Source organism: Chiloscyllium plagiosum, chromosome 4, assembly GCF_004010195.1.
Source record: "Chiloscyllium plagiosum isolate BGI_BamShark_2017 chromosome 4, ASM401019v2, whole genome shotgun sequence".
Taxonomy (NCBI): Eukaryota; Metazoa; Chordata; class Chondrichthyes; order Orectolobiformes; family Hemiscylliidae; genus Chiloscyllium; species Chiloscyllium plagiosum.
In genome coordinates, this window is record NC_057713.1 from 83355508 (window position 1) to 83371532 (window position 16025).

The following is a 16025-nucleotide window of genomic DNA, read 5'->3' on the forward strand; positions in this document are numbered from 1 at the left end:
CTTTAAAATACAGATCATGCTTGACCACCTGTGAAATTTTTGTAAGAAAAACAGCAGAAATGCTTCGAAATGCAGATCATTCAAAAAGCATTTGATAATATACAGAAATTGAATCACAAGATAATGGCTAGATAAACAAATATAGCCAGAAGATGGGAAGCGAAGAGCAGTGCAAAAGAGGTTTCTTGAACTGGAAAGATCTAGTTCATGATTCTTTGGGCATCTTTGTGTGACAATATAGAAGTACATTTATTAATATCATAAAATGACCTAAACTTCATAAAAGAGAATATGGATTTTGCTCGTGGTATGAAGTATAAGTTGTGGTAGGGATAGTGAAAGATAGTAGATGAGCCTGAGTTGACAAGTGGTTAGATGGCAAGTACAGTTCCATTCAGGAAAATATTGAAACAATGCATTGTTGAGGAAGACAGATAGAAAACAAAAATGCACACTGAACAATAATATTTTAAGCCGATTAAAAGGAGCAACTTTGATCTCAAATACACAGATCACCAACAATGACAATGAACAGTATCATATAAAGGCTAATGCAATTCTTGGCTTTACATCCAGAACATAAAAACAAAACCTTAGTAAGGCCATAGCTGTAGAATGATGTAGAAATTGCAACACATTGTAAAAATGTCATAAAAACAACGGAAAAATTGCATTGTAAGTTCACTAATACATTTCTTGGGATCAGAGATCACTGTAATGGAACAACTTATATTAGGATGCTTTCCACTGAAGATCCAAAGGGTAACATGACAAAGGGATAATAAAAAAAAATTGTTCGTCTGATAAATGTGAAAGTAACAGGGTAGCACTGATGTTAAAAACCAAAAAATAAATCCTAGGGACAATTAGGAGAAGTATTCAGAGAGGGTGATTAGAATTTGCATTTCTCTGACATTGACCACTTATTCTTTTCAAAAGGAAATTAGATGGATGTTTGAGGGTAAGGCAGTAAACTTTAGAAGAGTTGCCCAGCATGGACCAAAAAAGTAGCCCAGAGTTGATGATCGAATGGCCTGTTTCTGTACTGGCATATTTGACATAGACAGGGACCTATTTTGATATACTAGTGTAAATGAGTGCTAAACTTCTGAGACTGGTGAAAATTGCACAAGCAACGCAAATGTGTTTACACAACTCAAACTGTATGCCATCAGCCAATTTATAATTACTGACGGCTCCAGGTGCCAACATGGACACCTTCAGGAAACGCAGTGGCGGGGGCAGATAATAGCGTACAAATGAGATTTTAAAACTATGCAGATGTCAAACACAGGAAAACTTAAAGCGCCTAAAAAGTGCTGAAAAAGGTAGCTCAATGCATTTGCAGACTTTGCCTAGGGTGAATAAGAGATGGGAACAAGTCTGCAAGAAAATGGCATATCAGTCTAGTGTCTGAACACATTTCATGGCCACCAAAGGAAAGATTGCGTTGCAGAAGGTGCCAGCAAGAGGCATTATCCTCTGTCATTCTGCAATCTGATCCTAAAGGGTACAGCATGCCCAGAAGAAACTGCAACACTTGGTTGCACAGTCACTGAAGGTAACCCAGCAGATAGAGTTTTACATCTGGCAAACAAATTTCCTACTACCTTTTCCATGAGGTGTATTTAATGCCTGAAAATATGCTTTGAATGCCTCCTTTCAAGTACCATTAAACCTATGACAATGTGATTGGGCTGCTTCTAAATATCTATTTATATTACAGGCAGTCAAAACATTAACATGTCAATAGTACCATTGGGTTGGGTATCCCAATTTCTTATGGAAATAGGAGCCACCACATGCACTAATTATCTGCCAAAGCAAGGTCTAATCACCTCTGTCTGCAGATTCGGGTGTGAGGGTACTGCTGGGTGGGCACAGAATACCTCACGTGCAGTCTGACCTGGTTGGCATCCTTCCGTTGGTCCTCGTTTTCCAAACACGTTAGATAGGGAGGATTCCCACTGGAGAACCCATTGGTACCAATAATAGTGCTGGGAGTAAAACAAAAAATACTCTAATTGTCACAAAGACTCAAGATTTCCTAATTGCTAGCAGAAAAAAAAATAAAACCGGTGCAGAGATGACTTAAAATTGTTGAATGCTTTTTTCAAATTACTGGTCAGACATAGGTCAGCACACAACAGCCCTACATGCCGACTAAATAGAAGCAGAACTTGAGCCTAGTGCTGACCCAGTTTGATAGCAAGAAAACGCCATAAAGGTTCAATAACAACCAAAGTGTGTGCCACAATGGGTCAAGAGCCCACATAACAGACACCAATTCATCTTCCATGACATTATGCTTTGTTTTAAAAAAGCCTGATTGGATCCTCTGTACCGAGAAAAACTCTGCTCAGGCTAACTGGTTGGTTCAAATTTCTGTGCAACAAAAATTCAATTTAAATTTTGATCCAATCAACAGTATCAAACACTTCGAAGTTTTCATTGACTGTTTAAAACTTGAAGCTGTGTTTACATTAATTTATTTGGTATTTGAGAAACTTGTTTTTCATTGGAGAGGAAAGATATGATCGAACAGTGTTTGCAAAACAAATTACCAAGTTCTGCTTTGTGTTGGTCTCCTTCAAAATTAAACCTCTCATTGCTAAAACAACAAATTAAGAGCGGTTATTTTATGGAATAGGTCTAACATCTAAAGCAATAAGAACTAATCTCATTGGCAAATTATAAAGTAGAAAAACAGGTTTGAGATGAGAAAGATCACAAATGTTAGACTGACTTTAAAGAGAATACATGAAAGTCATTACACAATCTATTTCAGTCTTGAATACAATTTTTGTCTTTTTGGAGGGGGGGGGGGTAACTGAAGTGAAGGTCCATATTAGGAATGCATACAGCTGATGCTCTGACCGTCAACTGGTAGATTCTCACACAAATTGTTTGGCATTGAGCCACATAGATGAGGATGGTGAGTTGGTTCCATCAAGCAATGACAGATATGGAGTGCTACAACTGTATTAGCACATGAACTTTCTGACAGTAGGACTGGGGAGTGTGAAGAGGTGTTGAAGATAAGAGGCAAAGTGCCCAAATTTGATCCAAATGGGCAAGTTTACATATTTGGCTCCGCTGTGATTTCTGCTACTGGTCGCATCATTTAGACCAGTATAAAGAACAGACATTTAAGCAAAGTCTTGATCTCGGACTCCTTTTGCTTGGCTCAAGTGATAATATTTATTTAGTTTATCCAAATCAAAATAGAGAAAATCACATCTTGCTTTTAAAAAAAACCTGAAGCCACAGTTCTTAACATCTGAACTTGTTTAGACAACATTGTAAAGGAAGACTGAGAATCCAAGCTATAAATCTACAACTCAGTACCCACTTTGCTAGTAATCCCGCATATAAATGAGTTAGGAATATTTAAAAATTGTTTTTAAGAATGCTTACTTGAAGTTCATCGATTCGAAGTAGCCTACAATCTTGCAGGAGAGAAGTTGGATCAGCATCTGTACTAGTACAGTTTTGATTACTGACACTGCTGGAAGTCCCAGGAAATTTCACAGCAACGTAAGCACCATCCACTTTCAATACCTTTTGGAGAAATTAAAGTGCATTTTGTTGACAAACACCGCTGGAATTATGATGAGCATAATGAAGGGCCAGATCTTGCTGGAAAAATAATGGTATGTTAAGATCATATAATGCCATTTTATGGATTAGATTCTCTACAGTATGGAAACAGGCCATTTGGCCCAACAAGTCCACATCAACTGTCCAAACAATAACTCACCTAGACCCATTCCCTGACCCGATATTTACCCCTGACTAATGCATCTAACACTATGCACAATTTAGCATGGCCAGTTCACCTGACCTGCACACCTTTTTGGATTGAGGGGGGAAACCGGAGCACCCAGAGGAAATCCATACAGATATGGGGAGAATGTGCAAACTCCACACAGGCAGTCACATGAGGCAGGAATCAAACCAGGTTCCTGGTGCTGTGTGGCAACATTGCTAATCACAGAGTCACTATGCCGCCCATTGACATACCTTTTAACTACTAGCTGATCTGTATGTGCAAACTGCAAATTTCAAACAAGTTGATGACTTATGCTGCCAAACGTTTTACTTCACACAAATGGCACCTCAGCTTTAGCATATTTTTAAAAACTTGTTGGTTTATACATTGATTATCTATTAAACCTGATGCCTGAGCATAACTACACATCAACAATTTTTAATGCAATGGTGATCAATCTCTGTGACCCAATTTGACATTTAGTCTAGTGTCATATTTTTGTTACAAGGCTCTTGTGTTACAGTGGCAGTGTCACATTCAAGTCCCATGTGCTCCAAAAGCATGCAAGAACATCTTAGGCAGGTTGATTAGAAGTGCCTACATTTTGTTACTTTTCCTGTCGTCCCTTCCACCTATTCCTGCACCTGATTTGACACTAATTCACCACTTGTTCAGTCATTGCCATTTCTTTCACAATCCATAAACCCTACTGGTTAAGGAGCGCACCGCAGCCTTTTACAAGGCCCTCAAAGAACCATCATCGGCTTGAATTTCCACTAAGTTTCATTGTGCGCGCTTGTTGAGTGCAGAGAAACAATACAACAAATGCACTGTGTGAATATAGGAAGATCTGGCCCATGAGACTATTTTAAAGATTATTCATAAATATTACATTGGAATTTCAAGTTAAACACTATCTTACCAATGATGATTTTATTGTAACTGCAATAACCTTTAAGTTATGATTCTGTAACAGTAGGATGTCAACTCAACCAAAACATACTGAACTTGTTCATTGGTCTGAAACTCAGCTGCTAGATTCTTAGCTTTATGTTTCTTGCTTGGCTTCAAATTACTTGCCAAATGATTTCCTAAACCAAATTTTAAACTATGAAAGGAAACACAGATCAATGTAACGAATCTAGCTTTTTATGTCTGGCAAGCTGTGTTCCACTGTTACTTCAAGAATTAAAAGTGACTGCAAATATAGATTTACGTGTTAAAAGCAATGTAATTCTGTGTACAGGCAATGGATAGGAGAAACTGATATTAATTGGCTTTCACCATAACAATCGGAAGGCAAAATATTTATTGAATAGATTTAAATCAACTTGTATAATTTACATACACCACTTTGGCAAACAATTTAACTTGGTGCTCGAGTCTCAAAGTATGTTTTTATATAAATAATTATACAATTGAAGTTATCCCATTTACATCTCTTGCACTTAATTTTATAGAACTTAAGTAACTTAGTCTTCAGCACTGCTGCAACAAGAAATATTTGTCAAGTTCCATACCTTCCCCACTGGCACATTTTTAACATCTTCAACAAATACCACTTCTCTAAGTGGCCACTGCTCTTCATTTACTTTCTCTTCCTCTTTCGGTGCTGGAGTGGAACGCCTGCGCTCTGTATTGAGAGAATAATTAACCAATCATATCTGAAGAATTAAACCAGGTAATAAAACTGATCAAACATAACTCATTAATGCTGAATAAAGAAACATCATAAAGAGAAATAACATGCAAAATTATTTTATCTTAAAGCTGAAGTCAACTATCCCATCCTGCCCATACCAGCTCTTGGGACCAGCCAAGTAGCCCTGGTCTTTACCCACGTGTAGCCTCGTGGGATTGCTCTCTGTGAATACTTAAATACCTTTTCAAAAATTACTATCAAATCCACTGCTACAATCCTTTTGCGGAGTGTATTCATAACATTACTGATCATTTGAAAGTATGGAATTTACAGAACCTTTTCTGGGAAATACTTACTATAGGGTAGTGATGCACTACTGGCAATAGAAGATGCATCACTGCACGTGGATGCTGGAGATGGTGGTGGGCCCATCTCAGTCTTCACAGATTCTTGTTTACTCTCAGTCCTGTACCAGAAAAATATGACATTAACTACATATTTCAAAATATAAATGCAGGTTATTTCACCATGAAGTTAGACCATGTGTAACTAATTTTGAGTAGTTTATTCAGATACAGGCAAATGAAAATCAAGCTTGAAGCTTTCAAAATAAAACAAACCCTTTATTAAAAAAACACAGCTTAAATCAATCACCACTGGAGTGGTTATTCATAAAGTTGTCACTTTTCTTCAGACAATGATGTACACTTGATATTACAAGTTGTCACCGAGAATGAAGCTGAGCAAATTGATTTACTCAAAAACAAACTTAAGATATTCGGACAATTTTAAAAATCACTGAATAACAACCATTTACTTCAATAAACATGCTCAAGCGGAGAAGTAATGCACCAATTCTTGCAAAAGTAGAAATTAGGCCAATGGCATTCACTTTTAGTTACCAGGAAATCAGGCAGCAAATTCCACTGATTGGGCATGTAGTTAAGAAAGAAAATCTGGATGCTGTTGTATAAAGCATGCTGCTCCAGAAGCTCAAAAATGCATCTGATTCAAGCACCTTGAACAAAGACAGCTTGATGTACTTACCAGAAATGTATGCGCTAAAACCACTAGGAAAAAAATCCTTTGCACTTCTTAATGACTACTTAAAACAAAACTCTCTAATCTTGAAATATAACTTTTACAGTGTGGAGTCTAACTTCTTTAGTTTATTGTTGAAAACAATTATATTTCTCAATACAATTTTCCCCTTCCTTTTCACTTTCTGTACCCTGACATTAAATCTAGTACTGTAGAATATACGGCATATAATTCAAACAGACTTGGATTTGACTCTGTACATCAAATGCTTCTTCAATCTGACCATTTATGGAGCTGTAGACCTGCTTCTCCTGGTGCCTCGACTTCATAATACTCAGTCTCTTATCGAAGTTCAAACTTTACTCCAAAAGTCCACAATTAGTTAATGGGCAAGGACAATGAATGACTGGTTCTGTTCACTCTCCACAGAGCAAAATTTGACTTCTAGAGATCATTTTTCAGATCTAATGAAATCTAATAGTTGATACTAAGTACAATTTAAACTGATGCAACTTTGCCCATCAAGCAAATATTCACCTTGCATTCCAGATCAATGTTTCACCTGAAGTATGTCACTTCTAATTAAAAAAAAGTACGTCCTTTACACAGCAGTGAAGTGCTGCACTGATTATACATTCAAATACCAGTGCATGGAATGTATGCAAAACTTTTTAACTTGAAAGTAAGAATGCTACTTGCTGAACAAAGCTAAAGAATTAAAAATGTAGTATTAATAATTATGTCTTTTTAAAAAAATCAAAACACTGTAGCAGAGAAACAACAAACTTCACCACTGACAGAATCAGAGTAGGGTTTACAAAGCACTTTATCAAGTCACATTTACTTATGCTTTAGATTAATGAGAGTGGGCAGTGACAATGAATGACACATAATTCTTCAGGGTTTTGAAGAACAAACAAAACTAATTTTCATTCAATTAACAGTTACGCACATATTGTACTTCAATCTCCACAAGGATTGACAAACAGGAGGAGAGTCAAGAGAACTACCAGATTGAGACATTTCAAGTATAAACAAGATATAGCATTACATTAGTGACTTACTTATTTTCCGTGCTTTTGGACAATTTTTCCAAGTTTTTCAAACTTTCTGGTGATCTCAGCTGGAATCGACAGCTATCATTCATATTCCAAACTGACTCCATCAGCACACCAACTTTTGGAATGCCAGCACTAATGGAAAAGGCTACTGCTCCAGCATGGTAAAGTGGATTATTTCTCAAACACACCTAATAAAATAAAAACATATTTCAAGTTGGTAATTTGGAAGTAATTAGTTAATCTAATTTAACTTCGGTTTGCATTTAAAATTGAAAATATTGCTTCAATTTTAAGGTACACAGTTGAATCATCTGCATAAAAAGCACAATTGAAGTTTGAGTTAAATATTCCTTCCCTTCTTTCTGCAGCACAAGCACCTTTAGTCTGTGCATTTACAAAATTAAACAATAAACAGTATCAAAGTCTCATATTACAGCAATGTAAATTAAGATTTAGATTAAGGCTAAAGAATTTATTTGGAAAACAAAAGATGATTCTCCTTACTTGCGTTCCAACAGTAATATTGGGCATCGATGTCATGCCTGTATTGGACTTTGGTTTTTTGTTTTTGGCTCTTGCTTTCTCGAGCATTTTTTTCCGTTGGCTGAAAGGCACTACTCCCCTAAAGTGGGGGAAAAAAAGATCACCTGATTCAGCAAGGTTAGGTAAAATGAAGTTCCTTATTACATCTAAACTGTTTCAATAAATTGGAGTTGAAGCATGCACTTTAAACAACATTCTGGGTAATCCAAGATGAAAGACAAGAAAAAACCGTGGTTATAAGATCTGCTCCTTTTTTGAAGTATTTTAAGTGTTGGAGATGATTGCCTCCAATTCCAGGAGCAGTAATTACTGTTTTTTAAGCTGTTGCATTGTTTTGGAACTTTGGGGTAAAAAGATCAAAACAACTGCACTTTAAAATATAAGAAAGAGACACAGACAGAGACCACATGGTCTGACAGCAGCGAATCTGCATAGTTACTGCCTTTGCTGTTTAAATTCAAGTACTTCTGGACATCAGAGTACATCTAAGAAAAATTAACAAACAGCAAAATTCACAGCTGACCTGGAAGGAACTTGCGGAGGAAACTTCTCCTGTGCTGTGAGGTTAAGTGCATAGTTTTTAAGCATAATCTTGATATAACAGTGAGTAGAGTGCATTCTTTTTTGATTGTGTTTTATTGAGATGGCTCTTGATTAAGTTTTAAAAATATAAAACGTAGGTACTAACTTAGCCTGGTACAGTATTTTTTAGAGCAGTAAGACAGTCTTATTTTCTGGGTCTGTAGGTAGTTAAGAAGCAAGAGTGGCCTTTAGTATGATGTGCTCTTACTGTTGGATGCAAGAGATACACGGGATCTTGGGTTCATGTTACAATACAGGTGACCCCATTACACTATTTTCTCTCACACACACACACACACACACACACTCAGGTTTATACTCCATCACACCTATACACCCCCCTATGGGGTGAATTTGTATTTGCAGAAACATTCTATTTTGCTCAAAAAGTGGACAAACTGCAGGCAGTCATTACACGTAATATTTTTAAAATTCCCCTTTGGAAATAGAACCAGTCTGGCTCAAGATTGGGATACAGACAAACTCTTGACTGAATGCATTGTCTGAGCTGAGATGTCACTTTTTGTTATAAAACCTTAAGTTATCTCAAGAATGTGACTTAAACGTAATTCTGGAATTTACATATTAATGAACCAAAACCTGCAACCCAGGTTTCTAAAAGATGAAAGACTTAACATTCCAGGTTTGTTCAATATATCATTGTATAACACTGTAATCTTCTGCTATAAATTCTGCATCTGATGATCTTATAGTCCACAACCACCTGAAGGAGCAGCACTCAGTGCTAGTGCTTCCAAATAAACCCTGTGGACTATGACCTGCTGCAATGTGATTTTTTACTTGATTGAGGTTCTTGAAGAATTAACGAAGAGGATTGATGGGGGCAGGGCAGTGGATATGATCTATATGGACTTAAGTAAGTTCCTCATGGTAGACGGAATACAGGGAGAACTATCCATTTGGATACAGAATTAGCCTGAAGTGGAAAACAGAGGGTGATGGTGGAGGGTTGCCTTTCAAACCAGAGGCATGTGACCAGTGGTGTGCCACAAGGTTCAGTGCTGGGTCCACTGCTTTTTGTCATTTATATAAAATGATTTGGATAGGAGGTATAGTTACTAAGTTTGTATATGATATCAAAATAGAAGGTTTGGTGGACAGTGAAGGAGGTTACCTCAGAGTACAACAGGATCTTGACCAGAGGGCCAAACAGCTGAGGAGTGGTGGAGGGAGTTTAATTTAGATAAATGTGAGGTGCTGCATTTTGGAAAGGCTAATCAGGGTAGGACCTATACACTCAATGGTAAGGTCCTAGGGAGTGATGCTGAGCAGAGAAACCGTGGAGTGCAGGTTCATTGTTTCTTGAAAGTGGAGTCGCAGGTATTTAGGATGATGAAGGCGGTGTTTGGTATGCTTTCCTTTATTGGTCTGTACATTGAATATAAATGTTAGGTGGTTATGTTTTGGCTGTACAGGACATTGGTAGGCCACTTTTGGAATACCGTGTTCAATTCTGGTCTTCCTATTGGAAGGACATTGTGAAACCTGAAAGGGTTCAGAAAAGATTTGCACGGATGTTGCCAGGGTTGGAGGATTTGAGCTATAGGGAGAGGCTAAATAGGCTGGGGCTGTTTTCCCTGGAGCTGTGGAGGCCTTATAGAGATTTACAAAACCACGAGGGTGGTGCATGTATGGAATGAGCTGCCAGAGGAAGTGCTGGAGGCTGGTACAATTATATCATTTAAAAAGGCATCTAGATGGGTACATGAATGGGAAGAGTTTAGAGGAATATGGGCCACGTGCTGGCAAACGGGACGAGATTGGGTTAGGATATCTGGTCGGCATGGACAAGTTGGAATGAAGGGTCTGTTTCTGTGCTGTATACCTCAAAGACTCTAAGCATGGAAGAGCAAATATCCTAAAAGACTTTATTTACAACAATAAATCAAAGGATTGAATTTTACCCTTCTACGGGAAGTAGAGGGCAAGAACTCTAAAGAATCAGAAGGCATCCAGCTGGCAATCTGATAGAGATAAGAAATGTTATCAGTCATATCCCAAGAAATACTCTCAGTGAATTATTAGTTATAAGTTAAGAACGAACAGCATGTGGTTTAAATCCATAAAATTTAAACTAATTCCCTGGGAAGTATAGGCCTTAAAAATTGTGAAATAGAAACATCAAGTCAAAGCTTTTCATCCTGTAGCAATCAAGATCGAAATACAAGAAAGTCAAATGTAACTCTATGACTAACTAGAATTATACACCAGCCGTTTTGACATCAACTTCAAAATAAATTAAATGTATCCTGAAAAAAAAGAGTAGGAAATGTTAGATGTTGCAAAAAACAAAAAGTAGATCAACAGTACGTTGATCAACAGTAGGCTATTTGGCACTTCAAGTCTGCTCCACTATTCAATAAATTGCGTTACCTCATTGGAGTTTAGACTATACTTTCCTGGCTGACTTGTAAAAACCCTGAAATCCCATAAAGATTACACATTTGCCCAATTCAGTCTGGAATAAGTTCAGCGATCCAATCCTCACTGTCCTCTGGGGTGGAGTACAGTACTTATATGGTAATCACCCTTTGAGAAAATAAATTGCTAACTTCAACCTTAAATGGGAGATCCTAATTTAAATTGTCACCCCTTAGCTCTAGATACACCCAAAAGGGAAACATCATCTCAGTATTTACCCTGTCAAACCCCTTAGAATCTTGTATGCTTCAATAATATCACCTCATATTCTTCCAAATCAAATGAGTACAGGTTCAATTATCAAGGAATTTAACATTGTCAGAACTATCTCCAAAGTACATGCATCCCTCCTTAAATAAGGCCACACTTTTAGATTTGATCTCCTTGGTGCAAAGGTCAAGACTCCATACGGCTTGCTACTTGGCAGCACATATGAGCACAGAGCTTTGTTCAAGTTTATATTTTGCCATGTAAAGAAAGGAGGGTTCTGAAGCAGGTAAACATTAGATCGAACCTGCAGAGGTTTAGCTCACAGGACAACAGCCTTGAGCTTTGGAAGGTGACTCATCAGGAATCAGTTCACACAGAATTTACAGCACAGAACCAGGCCACAAAGCTCCACAAGTCTCTCCCAACCACTTCATTTTGATCTAGTTTAAAGATTATAGACTGCTGCCATGGCAAAGGATAGGCAAGTTAGTTCCCATGCTACAAAACATACTGAATTTGCTCAAACAATAATTACTCAACTGTAAAAGTCAATCCCATAATTCTGTCATAAAAAAGCAAACTTTTTATGCACTACTCATTTGCTGCCATTAAGCATAAGAATAGCACACCAGTGAAGATGGCTGCTCCGTTTTTCATATCTGCACGTCACCACATGCTATGAAGATTACCACCTCATTGTGTGCACTAGGTTTCCACCAATCCATTCTCTAATATGACAATATGATATTAAGATGGAACAGCAGATATGCCGCCAAATCAAACTTTAAAGTCATTGAGTTTGCAATGGAGACAATAATTGTGTAACACTGAAGAACACAAGTATTGAAGAAGAATGTTAAAGATTGGAGGAAATTTGCTTTACAGCTTAGCCAGACACCTAACAATAAATGTGCGAAGATAGGAACATTTAGCACATAGCCACAATTGAAAAACACAAGAATAGAAACTGCAAGAACGGATGTTCTCTCAAACATATCTGAATTTCTTCCTCAAAACAAGACAATTTAAATTGCAAGTTTAAAGCCGGTCCTGGATGGTGTGTTGCAATTTTGGAGAGAACCAATTTCAATCATGATAGAAGACTAAAGATCTCTCAGTTCCTCTCATCAGAGCACGATACAGGCCCATTGCATTTCAAAAGTTTGTAATGAAATATCAACAGAAGAATGGATACAGAGAACCTTGCATTCAGAACTGGAAAGAGATTCACATGATTTCCAACAGGTTATCAAATTGGGAGCAAAGCTAAAGAGAAAGCAGTATTTTTGAAGTCATTGGCCATTAAAACAGTACACTCAACATGCAACATCTTAAAGCTGAAGCCAGTGGTGATAATCAAGAGAAAAGCTATCCCAAAGCAGCAACAAATCCAAAAAGGTGTAGTTACCCACAATGCCATTGGCAAGGGAATTCTATGATTTTGATTCAGCAACACCGAAGGAATGGCTATATATTCCAAAATCAGGCAGTGACCAGATCAGGTGAATGGCTTGGAAGGGAACTTGCAGACTGCAGTGAAACTGGTTGTGGGTTTGGAAGGGGCTGCCCAAGGATCTTTGGTGAATTTCTGCAGTGCATTTGTAGATAGTACAATTCCTATTGCTGAGCATCAATGGTGGAGGGGGTGTCTGTCGTGCTAATCAAGCAGGCTGCTTTAGTCATGCCTGGTTTCAACCTTCTTAAATGTTGTTGGAACTGCACTCACCCAGGCAAGTCAGGAGTGTTCCATCATACCCCTAACTTGTGGCTTGTAGATGCCGTCCAGGCTTTGGGAGTCAGACAGTGAGTTACTTACTGCAGTATTCCTAGTCTTTGAACTGCTCTTGTAGCCACTGCACTTTTATGTTGGTTCCGGACGAGTTTCTGGTCAATGGTAACCCCCAGGATGGCAGAGTGGGGGAGTTTAGCAAGATCAATAACAATAACAACATGGGGTGGTGATTAGATTGTCGCTTATTGGACATGGTCACTACCTGGTAGCTGTTTGGTGTGAATGTTATGCCACTTTTCAGCCCAAATGGCCATGTCTTGTTGCACTTAAACATGGACTGCTTCAGTATCTGACAAATCACAAATGTGCACCAATCAGCAAACCTCCCCACTTGTGACCTTATGAAGTAGGGAAGGTCATTGATGAAGCAGTTGAAGATGGTTAGACCTAGGACACTAACTTTGGATTTAATCTACAGGATTTCCTAAGAGGAGGAATACAAATTGGACAAGAAAGAAAAAAAACAACAGGCTTGAGGGATGGGAACGGTTTGGATTCTGGCAAAGGAAGAAAAAGAGACTAAGTATGAGCATAAACTTGTCAGGAACATATAGACAAAATGGAAAAAGCTTCTATAGGTATACCAAGAGAAAAAGCTTAGTAAAAATGAATACAGGCCACAGACTTCATGAAAACTGATAAGCAGAGCATGCATGCTATTTACTGGGGCTTTAGGCAGCTTTCAACAAGATCCCACATAACAGGTTAGCTTGCAAAATTAAAGTGCATGGGATTAGACGTTGTGTACTGACATGGACAGAGAACTGAGATATACAGCATGGAAAACAGACACATTGGTCCAACTCGCCCATGCCAATCAGATCTCCTAAATTAATCTAGTCTCATTTGCCAGCACTTGGCCCATATCCCGCACAACCATTCCTACCCATGTAACCATCCAGATGCCTTTTAAATGTTGCAGTTGTTCCACCCTTCACCATTTCTTCTGGCAGTTCATTCCATACACGCACCACACACTGCGTGAAAAAGTTGCCCATGGGTCCCTTTTAAATCTTTCCCTCCTCAACCTAAATCGATGCCCTCTCGTTCTCTACTGCCCCATTCTGGGGAAAATATCTTGCCTGTTTACTCTAAACATGCCCCTCATGATTTTATACACCTCTATAAAATCACACCTCAGTCTCTGACGCTCCAACAAAAACAGACCCAGGGTATTCAGACAAATGGGTCTTTTTCAGAGTGGTAGGGTGTTTTTGATGATCAGGGAGTCCAGATCAGGGGTCACAGTCTAAGGACAAGGGATACACCTTTCTGGACTGAAGTGGAGGAATTTATTCACCTAGTGACTGACAAGCCAGTGGAATTCCCTGGCACAGGACACTGCTAAGGGCAACACGTTGAAAACTTTCAAGATAGGTGTAGATACAGCTTTTCAGACAGACGAAATCCAAGGATAAGGGGAGAAAGTGAGAGTAGGGTAAAGTGGATTGATCAGCATGATCATTTTGGATTGTGGAGCAGGCTTTAAGGGCCAGATGGTCTACTTCTGCTCTTATATTCAATGCTTCTATGTTCATAAAGCAAGAAGTCTGGGATTGTCATTGTATTTGATGGGATAACAATACTTGTTGAATGATACTGTTCCTGACAACACGATTGCCGATGATTCAGATGACTGCACAATTCATGAAGCAGACTGGGACGCGTTCTTTGGTTCTGAAGCGGAGGAAGACGGTGAATCTTAACTAACTTGAGTTATTCAGTGCACTTTTTACTGCTCAAAGTATTCTTTTCTATATTGTACTATTCTATGCTGTACTCAAACAAAGAAATTGTATACATTTGCCTGCTATTGCATTTGATTAAATTGATTAGATTAGATTACTTACAGTGTGGAAACAGGCCCTTCGGCCCAACAAGTCTACACCGACCCACCGAAGCGCAACCTACGCAGACCCATTCCCCCACATTTACCCCTTCACCTAACACTACGGGCAATTTAGCATGGGAAATTCACCTAACCTGCACATTTTTGGATTGTGGGAGGAAGCCGGAGCACCCAGAGGAAACCCACGCAGACATTGGGAGAATGTGCAAACTCCACACACAGGTGCCTGAGGCAAGAATTGAACCAGAGTCTCTGGCGCTGTGTGGTAGCAGTGCTAACCACTGTGCCATCGTGCCGCCCAGTTTGAATTATTATCTGGGTTGACAGGTACAACCTCATCAGCTGGTTTACCTCTAAACAGTTTGCAAGACAATGCAAGAGGGTGCTTTCCAATCACACTGTTGAGTCCTCGAGAACATCAAAATTATACATTTTTTTCCCAAAAGGGTAAAACACTTGCATCCAATTTGAGAGAAGAGGGGAGTAAAGTTCAAGTAATGCAGCCATGACAGTCAGTTTCTTCACATTAGAATTGTGTTATGTGTATTTTATAATGTGAATAAATTGACACGGTAAAGGATGGAAGACATGCAGGAAAATGCAGCTATAGCCACTGGCAGATCAGCCATAATCTCACTGAATGGTGATGGAGGCTTGGGTGAGTGAAAAAGGCATCTTACTCCTTCAATTTCTTATGAATCAACAGGAAATCAAATCAAACAATTGTCAATTATTGAACATTTAACAGTGTACATTCTCAATGTTCTCTCAGCAATGGCCCTTAAATTGGTCCCAACACCAAGGATGCAACTGTTATCAACAGCATTTCATTGTGTTGCTAATTTGGGTCAACGCATTCCCCAATTAATGCCAACTAAATTGTAAGAAAACTAGCAGCATTATTCGAATGTGAAGCACTTCCTCTAAGTGCTCAGGACTAGCTCCTGCTCAATCAGCGAAATCACAAAAAATGGTGGTTGTTTCATGGACTTATTTGATAGAATGTTTGGAGTTTTGAACAAAATGCTATTGATCAAAATAAGTTAGTTGATCATGCAAACCATCAAGTCAACTGACTTCAGTAAAGTGAG

General features: G+C 38.5%; 1 protein-coding gene across 7 annotated transcripts in view; it reads right to left on the reverse strand.

Moving 5' to 3' along the window:
- The window catches only part of ubr5 (ubiquitin protein ligase E3 component n-recognin 5), a 169365-nt gene that overhangs the window by 93511 nt on the left and 59829 nt on the right, over window positions 1-16025 (reverse strand). For 5 of the 7 annotated variants that reach the window (XM_043688521.1, XM_043688517.1, XM_043688516.1 and 2 more), the window contains 6 exons: window positions 8021-8138; window positions 7520-7704; window positions 5771-5880; window positions 5293-5405; window positions 3418-3561; window positions 1839-1997 (listed from right to left, as the gene is read on the reverse strand). In XM_043688521.1, the coding sequence (XP_043544456.1) occupies window positions 1839-1997; window positions 3418-3561; window positions 5293-5405; window positions 5771-5880; window positions 7520-7704; window positions 8021-8138 (829 nt within the window). The remainder of the gene's footprint in view (window positions 1-1838; window positions 1998-3417; window positions 3562-5292; window positions 5406-5770; window positions 5881-7519; window positions 7705-8020; window positions 8139-16025) is intronic. The other 2 variants (XM_043688519.1, XM_043688518.1) reach the window with 1 other exon arrangement.